Source organism: Leucopleurus acutus (genome assembly GCF_964270905.1).
Source record: "Leucopleurus acutus genome assembly, chromosome: 7".
Lineage (NCBI taxonomy): Eukaryota > Metazoa > Chordata > Mammalia > Artiodactyla > Delphinidae > Leucopleurus > Leucopleurus acutus.
The window spans coordinates 35,084,864-35,093,877 of record NC_139150.1 but is presented as its reverse complement, the minus strand read 5'-3'; the positions used below and the strand labels follow the sequence as shown (position 1 = coordinate 35,093,877).

At 41.6% G+C, this 9,014-nt stretch overlaps 1 protein-coding gene across 2 annotated transcripts in view; it reads left to right on the top strand.

Annotated features, from left to right (window-relative positions):
- Positions 1-405: 405 nt before the first annotated feature.
- FRMPD1 (FERM and PDZ domain containing 1) overlaps positions 406-9,014 on the top strand; it is a gene marked incomplete at both ends in the record, with an annotated part of 45,858 nt that continues 37,249 nt past the window's right edge. For both annotated transcript variants that reach the window (XM_082843675.1, XM_082843674.1), the window contains one exon: positions 406-506. In XM_082843675.1, the coding sequence (XP_082699801.1) occupies positions 406-506 (101 nt within the window). The remainder of the gene's footprint in view (positions 507-9,014) is intronic.

Below are 9,014 nucleotides of genomic sequence, written 5' to 3'. Positions count from 1 at the left end.
TTCCTGATGCAGGCAAAATGGAGCTGTGCCGTCCAGGGATGCACACATAGTTGAGGTGGCGGGGGGCGGTGTCACACAGAAGGTGTGTCTCTGACAGTGGGTCATAGTCAGAGTTTGAGAAGGCTTATCTATTTTATTCCCTAATCCTTACGTTGAACCGTTTAAGATGTAAAACCTATCTGTGTACCACAAGACTACGGACTCCTTAGGGCAGAGGGCTGCTAAAGTTGTTCACTCTGTAGACACTGAGCACCTGTGTATGTTAATTTCAGATAGAGAGCCCTAGTTATTTGATCAGCATGTCTTAAAATTGGCAAATAGAGGAAGCATCATAGTGATTTGTCAGAATCCTCTTCCAAATATTTTGGTTAGCTTCTTAAGAAAACTCTTCTTCCTTTTAGGTAAATGGAAATGCTGGAGACCAGTTTATTCCAGTCCCGGAAAGCACACAGAATAGAACAAATGGTGGCAAGATGGCTCCGGCGCTCCCGGGACAGCTCGGCCCGGTAAGGCTCCTGGGTTGGCAGAGATTTCTGTCTGTAAGGGTTCGGTGTCCCCGTGGGAGGAAGTTTTGCAGTCTTGGCAGCGTCTGGGGATCACTGTCTCCGGCTTGCTTTGTTCTTAACACCCTGTGATGGAAGAAGTGTAAATGGGTCAGCAATTTCGCTGGAGTGCCTTTCTCTCTGTCCCTTTCCAAATCCTCCCCCTGCATCCTTCAAGGGGCACCCGCAGACACACAGAGATACTCACACCAAACTCATACATGCATTTACAGAGACACGCACATTCACACACAGATGGACTTAAACACACTGACACACTCATACCCACATACTCTCACACATGTGCCTATACACTCTGGAACACACACTGTTTTGAATCCACACTCACACATGATCACTGTCCCTGTCTCTGGCTGTCTCACACACGCCCCTTGTCTTAGTACTTGATGTCAGGCAATCTGCTGTTTATACTCTTTCCCTGTCTTTGTTTACAGCAGCTGTTCCTTCCTTCCAGTCCCTATTTCATTCTAAACAAAATGAAATGAAATCAAATACAGATTTGATTTGACTGCTACAAGAGAACTTAAAATATGTTCTGTTTCAAAGCGCTCATTTTCAGTCTCAGATTTCCCATCTGGAGCTGACACGGAGATGAAATATCACATGTCAGGTGTTTCTGAGACACATATTCTTCCAGAGGAACTGGAAACAGCTGTTGTGCTGCTGAGCAATAAACCTTGCTCGGGGCTGCACTGCCCTCGGCCAAGTACTCAGGTCCTCACACACTACGATGGGATAAGGCTGGGAGAATTAGCCCTATTTTACAGGTGAAACCCTGAGGCTCAGAGAGTGACTAGTTTACGACCATCCCTACCCCCTGCTCTGAAACCTTTGATGGGTCCTCATCTCCTACAGTATGAATTTAAACGTTTTTTGGTTAGACATTCAAGGCGCTCCATGGTTGACCCACAATCCATTACAGCTATTTGTCTTACTGTTCTGCTTCATCAACATCATACTCCAGCTGAAATGATCTACTTGCTATTCCCCTACTACAAGCACCCGACTTCCCCTTCCACCCCTTAGACCTGGGTTTCTGTGCCACATCTCTTCCTCCCATCTCCATGTGTCCAGAACCCACTCATAGTTCAAGGTCTAGCTGAAATGCTGGGTCTCCCATGAAGTGTTCCCCAGCCCGCAGTCAGAATTAATCTCTCCCAAGGGGCCCCATAGTATTTGGTTTGTAGCATCAGCATTGTGCTTCTTCCGGTGTGTTCAACTCAAATTTGAGCACATCCCTTTTCTTTCTTCTAGACCACAAGCTCTATGGAGGGCAGGGAAAGTACCGGCCACATCTCATAGCCCAGAGATGATTGAGTTCCAGGAGATTGCAAGTAGTCAGGTAGTGCTTAGTGAATGAATGGGAAAACTCCTAGGTACATTGTTTTCTAAAGTGGATTCTGCAAAACCTAGTCCTATGTGATGCTCTCTACTAAAAAAATGTTCCATGGCCAGAGATATATTTAGGAAGTGATGCAGCCTATATCCCACTCCTATCCACCCACTCTTGGTGATTCATAGTGCATTTTAGCACATTAAAGGCTCTGAGAAGTCCTGCAGAAAAAGACCTGTGTAACTTTATGTTGCCTGAATATTTGACCTTGGAACTCTCTAATATCTACCTTCTCTCACAGAATGTAAATAAAAGGCAACATTGGCCTCTAGGAAGCTTTTTTTTTTTCACATCTATTTTGAGATATGTTTCACATACCATAAAATTCACCCACTTAAAATGTACAGATTTATTTAGTGTATATACAAAGTTATGCAACAATCACCACAATCTAATTTCAGAACACTTTCAATACCCCAAAAAGAAACCCCATAACTGTTAACAGTCATTCCCCGTTTGCCCCTCCCCCAGCCCTAGGCAACCACTCATCTACTTTCTGTCTCTATAGATTTGCCTATTCTGGACATTTCACATAAATAGAATCATACAATATGTGGTCTTTGTGACTGGCTTCTTCACTTAGCATAATGTTCAGGGTTCACTCATGTTATAGCATGTTTGGCATGTAGCATTATTGCCAAATAGTATTCCATTATGGAATATTTTCTATGTCCATCAGTTAATGTACACTTGGGTTGTTTCCACTTGGGACTATTATGAATAATGCTGCTATGAACATTTGTGTAAAAGGTTTTCTTTGAACATATGTTTTCATTTCTCTTGGGTTTGTACTTAGGAGTGGAATAGCTGGGTCATTTAGCAACTTGATGTTTAACCTTTTGAGAAACTGTCAGACTATGTTCCAAAGTGGCTGTACCATTTTACATTTCCATCAGCAGGGTGTAAGGGTTCCAATGTCTGCACATCTTTGTCAGCACTTGTTATTATCCGTTTTTTTTATTATAGACATACTAGTGGGTGTGAAGTGGTACTGTATCTCATTGTGGTTTTGATCTGTATTTTCCTAATGGCTAATGATGTTGAGCATCTTTCCATGAGTCTAGTAGGAAGTTTGCTTTCCAAGTGCTTGAGAAAGAGCAGAAAAAGAGGGAAAGCTTCCTGGCAGTGTCCATGGAAGACATCATTTCTGTGTTTCTAGGATAAATCACATGTAGCCTTCTTTAAATTGTTTCTCATCTCTAATCCTGCAACCTTGATTCAGACTGGGTTCTTGGTGTCCTCAGGTTACTCAAAAATGATAAAGAACTGAAAAGCATAAATAATTGCAGTTTCCCTGGAGTAGAGTAAATGGTACCGCCTGCCACCCGGTTGCTTAATCAGGAGACCCTTGAGTCAAACTGAATTTTCCTCTCTTCCTCACACTCTGTTTCCACCCCATCAGCAACTCTTGTCAGTTCACCTTCAAACATATCTCCGATCTGTCCACCTCTCTGTCCCTGGGGGGCACTGCCGTGGTCACTCACTCTTTCTCTGCTCCACCCTGAAGCCATAGTGGACTCTTCGGAATACAAACTGCTCGTGTCCCACATGCTCGCCCCAGGCTCTACCCGACCCCAAACCATTCAGTGGCCCACCTGCCGTTGCGCCACGGCCTGCAAGTCCCTTTATGATCTGTTCCTGATCTAACTCTCCAACTTCATCTTGTTCCTCCTGCTTCCTTGGCAGAGTGCTTACCCCTCTCACCACACTTTATAATAACATATCCATTTATTTACTTGTTCTTTGCCTACCCTCCCCCACCTGTTTATTATATGACTCTTCTACTCCAACCCTCCTGCCACATATGAGACCAAAGACCATGACTGTCTTGTTTTACAAAGTATCTTCAGCCCTAGAAGAGTGCATACATAGTATGTAGTAGATGTTCAATGAATTTTTATTGATTAAGGGCTTTCATAGTAAGGGACTATATTATTTATTTAAAATATATTTAAATTTTACATCCTTTCTTCTTCCAAGAGGAATTTTTTTTTTTTTTTGCAGTACGCGGGCCTCTCACTGTTGTGGCCTGCCGCTATTGTGGCCTCTCGCGTTGCGGAGCACAGGCTCCGGACGCGCAGGCTCAGTGGCCATGGCCCACAGGCCCACGGGCCCAGCCACTCCGCGGCATGTGGGATCTTCCCAGACCGGGGCACGAACCCGTGTCGCCTGCATCAGCAGGCGGACTCTCAATCACTGCGCCACCAGGGAAGCCCCTTCCAAGAGGAATTTTTGATGGCTTACAGTTTTAAAACACATAAAAACTTTTAAATAAAGACTGGAAATTTTGTAAATAGATTGCAAACCAATTAGATGTAGGATTTAGCATTTGAGTACTAACATTGGCTCTGAGTTTCCTGATAGCCGGGTCAAGAAATGAAAGAAGTACACTGAAGTGTTTTTTATAGTCCAGATAAAAGGCAACATAGGGACTTCCCTGGTGGCGCAGTGGTTAAGAATCCACCTGCCAGTGCAGGGGACACGGGTTTGAGCCCTGGTCTGGGAAGATCCCATATGCCGTGGAGCAACTAAGCCTCTGTGCCACAGCTACTGAGCCTGCGCTCTACAGCCTGTGAGCCACAACTACTGAGCCCGCGAGCCACAACTACTGAGCCCATGTACCACAGCTACTGAAGCCCGCTCGCTTAGAGCCTGTGTTCCACAACAAGAGAAGCCACTGCAGGGGCTTCCCTGGTGGCACAGTGGTTGAGAGTCCGCCTGCCGATGCAGGGGACACGGGTTCGTGCCCCTGTCCGGGAAGATCCCACATGCAGCAGAGCGGCTGGGCCCGTGAGCCATGGCCGCTGAGCCTGCGCGTCCAGAGCCTGTGCTCTGCAACGGGAGAGGCCACAACACAGTGAGAGGCCTGCGTACTTCAAAAAAAAAAAAAAAAAAAGAGAAGCCACTGCAATAAAAAGCCCGTGTACTGCAACGAAGAGTAGCCCTGGCTCACAGCAACTAGAGGAAGCCCATGCGCAGCAACGAAGACCCAACACAGACAAAAATAAAGAAAAGTAATAAAGAAAATAAATTTTTAAAAAAAGGAAACATAGAAGTTAATCTGTAGTCATATAGTTTTACATGCATCTTTTAGCAATCCTGTTTTTTTTTCAGACTTTTAAAAGCTTCCACTCATTTCAGCCAGTTGTACTTGCTTACTTGTAATTGCCATTTTTTCCATAAAAGTTAAACTTTATCTCTGACACTAATTGAATTGTCTAGGAGGAAATTAGTCAAAAATAACAATTACCATTTCCAAACATTATTAAACAAATTGTTAACTTTTATGAACCTTGGTAATGTTAGAGCTATATAATGTGTCTTAAAATGGACATTTTTCTGGGGAAGAGTGTCAACTTTTAAAGTTGCTTTGATTTCTTCAATTTTAGATTAATTTTCAGTGGGTGGTTATTGTTACAATCACTAGTCAAATTCGGATAGTGGCACTCAGTTTGAATGTGTGTGTATGCTTGTGTAGACTGCAAGCCTAGTGATACCTATAATTGTAGAAATACAGAATTACTCAGATATTATTAAGATGACTACTCTCTTACCACTTAATTTCACATTCCAATATAAAAATAACATTTACAATATCAGTGCTTTTTTAGAAATAACTAACCCCCCCAAGTGGTCTCTGTGACATGTTTCGAATTTCTGTAAAAATAGTGTAATACAAACTACTTAATAAAAGCTGCAACATAGTGACATTACATTATAAACTAATTTTTAACCATTTTGCTTTGAACTAAATTGTCATCTTCTTAACAGCTTTGTATAACTACGGAGGTGATAAACTGAGAATGACATGTTATAGAATACTTTTCCACTTAATTATGCCATTTTTTTGTCTCCTACAATTTTCAATTTTTATATAGTTAAATGATATTCTCTTGGTGATTTCTTTGATTGCTTCTAAGCTTAGAAAATCCTCACCCAATAAGTAATTTAATTAATTTTCAATTTGATAGTTTAAGGTATTTTATATTTAATTTTTAAATTTGGAGTTTATTTTTGTATAGGTTGTGAGATGTAGATTTAACTTGGTTTTTTCCAAAATAAGTAATGTTTGCATCACCATTAACTGTGAGTGATCTTTCCTTTCTTCACTTTTATTATATATGAAATTCTTGTGTCTGTGAGTGGGAAATTGTATCTCTTCCTGGACTAGCTATTCTGTTCCATTGATCTAACGGCCTGTTTTCACACACCTGTATTAAAACTATTTACATTTATTATCTATTAAACTAGACTTTTATTATTCTTCATTTTCCATTTTTTTTACTCTTACCTACCTATTCTTCCACGTGAATTTTAGAATAATTTTATTGCACACACCCACATGTACACACAGGCATACATATTCATACATATGCACACACGCACACACACATGCATCATGGCATCATGGTATCAGAGCCCTGGCTATTGGTTTTGCACTCTTTACAAATTTACTTGTTCATTATAACCATAGTCTGTTTACTAATTATAGGGATGGTATCTTTGACCTTTATAATACTCCTAATGATGTAGAAAGACCATTTCAGGTACCAATTTTTTATTGCTCTTTGACCCATGGGCAAAAGCAGAAAGGCTCGAACAGAACAGGTTAGAAGGCTCCTGTGCTGCATCTGCAGGGTTGCCATTGTCTCCTGAACCTCCTTTTTAAAGTAACAGTGGAATAATTTCTCCTCCTCTCAACTGTAGGCCTTTGCACTACTCACAATATGTACATTCAGTGGTCCCCTAGAAACTTGCACAGCCACAAGCATAGTCCTATGATTATGACTACATGATAAATTTCTTTCTGGTACAAGCTGCTACTTCTATTTCTTCTTTCTTTGAATAAACTTTGGATTAAAAAGCCAGCTTATACCAGATGTTAGCTTTGAAAATCACTCAAGCTGAACATAATACAGTGTTTAACCATAGATTCAAAGTAGTTTCTCCACATCCTGCTGGAACTCAAAGGTGAATTCTTTGTTGTTACAAGATAGAGGCAAAATATATTTTCCAATCTATTAGAGAGCAGATAAAAAGCCAGAGAATATTTGAAACCTAATCTATCTCTGTTATTTTTTCTTCTCAGCATTATTGATCAGCTCAGTATGAACTTATGACCCATAAAATACAGAATTAGTCTACACGAGGCTATTTTCATGATAAATTTTACATGTTTTTTCTAGTTCTACCTTAGGCTTGATCCAGTTATCTGACAGGAATTCTATTAGTGTCGCCAGGTCTTATGCCGTTCCAAAGTGAAATTGCAGCAATGACCTCAGATTTATGATTTGAAACCATTACAGAGGCATCAGACATAGGTTTTTGGATTGTCGGTGCTTAGTTTGATATTTATAAGGTTCTTCAGAGGAGGAAATTTTGCTACAGAGATCATTTCCTTCAGTTCTCTGTCAAATATTGAACATTCTTTGTGAGGAGAGGCCACGGTTTGGTCCTGTTCTTAAGCAATCCCTTTCCAAACAAAAGCTGAAATGTGGCCTTTGGGGAAAATGTCAAAAAACAGACTTTGGGCCAAAGTTCCTGATGCCATCCAGGGATCAGCCAGCACAGCGGGGCTTCATTTGTCTACCATTGTTGAGGAGCACACCATTCCAAATGGAAAAGTCAGATAAATGAAGCCTACCCACTTGAAAAGCATCAAAATGGATTCTGTTCTAAATATGGTAAGGTCGGTGGTTTTCTTTTGGTCTCCAAACATTTATTAAGCCGTGTTCTATGCCTAGCATTGAGTTCAGCACATGGGGCAAGAGAGACACGGTTTTGCCATATGAGCTGTTGTCTAGAAAGGACAAGAGACTTCACACTGGTCATTTCAAAGGTGATGTGTGTTTCAAAAAGGGATGTACAGGTTCGGTGTACAGGTTCAGCAGAGGGAGAGGAATATTTCTGCCAAAACCAGAAGATCGAGTAGGAGCTGGGCAGATAGTGTATGGTTGGGTGTTTTGCGAAATCTCTAAAGAGTGTTATGTTAGGTGTTGGGGGTATTCTAGGCAGAGGGAAGACCTTGTGTATTTGAGGAACTCCAAGGATACTAGTCTGGCTGGAACAAAAATATCGAGAGAACAAATGGCTTCATTGTAGAGGCTTCAGTGGTGGGCAGGCGCTGTATTAAGTCATATTAAGGATTTTGGATTAGGCCATTTAGTCAGGGCAGATATATGAGCAGGTTTGCATTTATAATATCAGTCTGGTTGCTGGATGGAGAATCATTCAGGTGAGATAAGAATGAAAAGTGGGGAGACCAGCTAGGAGACTGTTACAGAAATCTTCTTCAGGACAGGTAACAGGGTCCTGAAATAGAATGGTGGTCATGGAGATATAGAGATAAGTGGACATCTTGGAGATCTTTTGTAGTACTGACGGATAGGATATTAGGGGTGAGAGGAGGGTAAAGTCAAAGATGACTCCCAGGAGTCTGGCTTGAGCAACTGAACCTCGTCCTGATACCATTTACTGAGCTCTGGGACATGGAAAAGATGGGTCTTGATTAGGACGATTGTCATAGGGCTGAGCTATATTTCAAATTAAACAAACAAAGGACAAACACTGAACTCTGTCACATTCAAATTGTCTGCTATTTTTAGTGGTTAAATATACATTTCCACCTTTGCTAATCATATTAGAGGTACTATTTTGCATCATGCTCTCTCTATATAGTATTTTGCTCATGTATTCACCTAATAAGCACAGATGCTTTCTGTGGGCAAAGTTCTTCACTCGGTACGGTGAGAAATACAGAGGTGGGTAAAAAGTGGTTCCTGCATCCTGAGAATTTACAGTCTATTCGGGGTGATGATATATGGGATCAGTTATCACTGAAGTTGAGGTGCTCTAGGCCAGAAGAGCTCAGAGCTGAGAGAACTTGTGTCTAGCTGGGAAATCAGAGAAGGCATTTTGGAAGAGGCAGCGTTTGAGCTGGGCTTTGATTGGCCTCACATTTTCCTGTGAGGTAGCTGCATGAACTGAGGCCCAGATGCAAAACTGGTGCAGCAGGTAAGATTAGGCTGGAGTGATGGCCTGGGAAGGAGAGTGGGTAG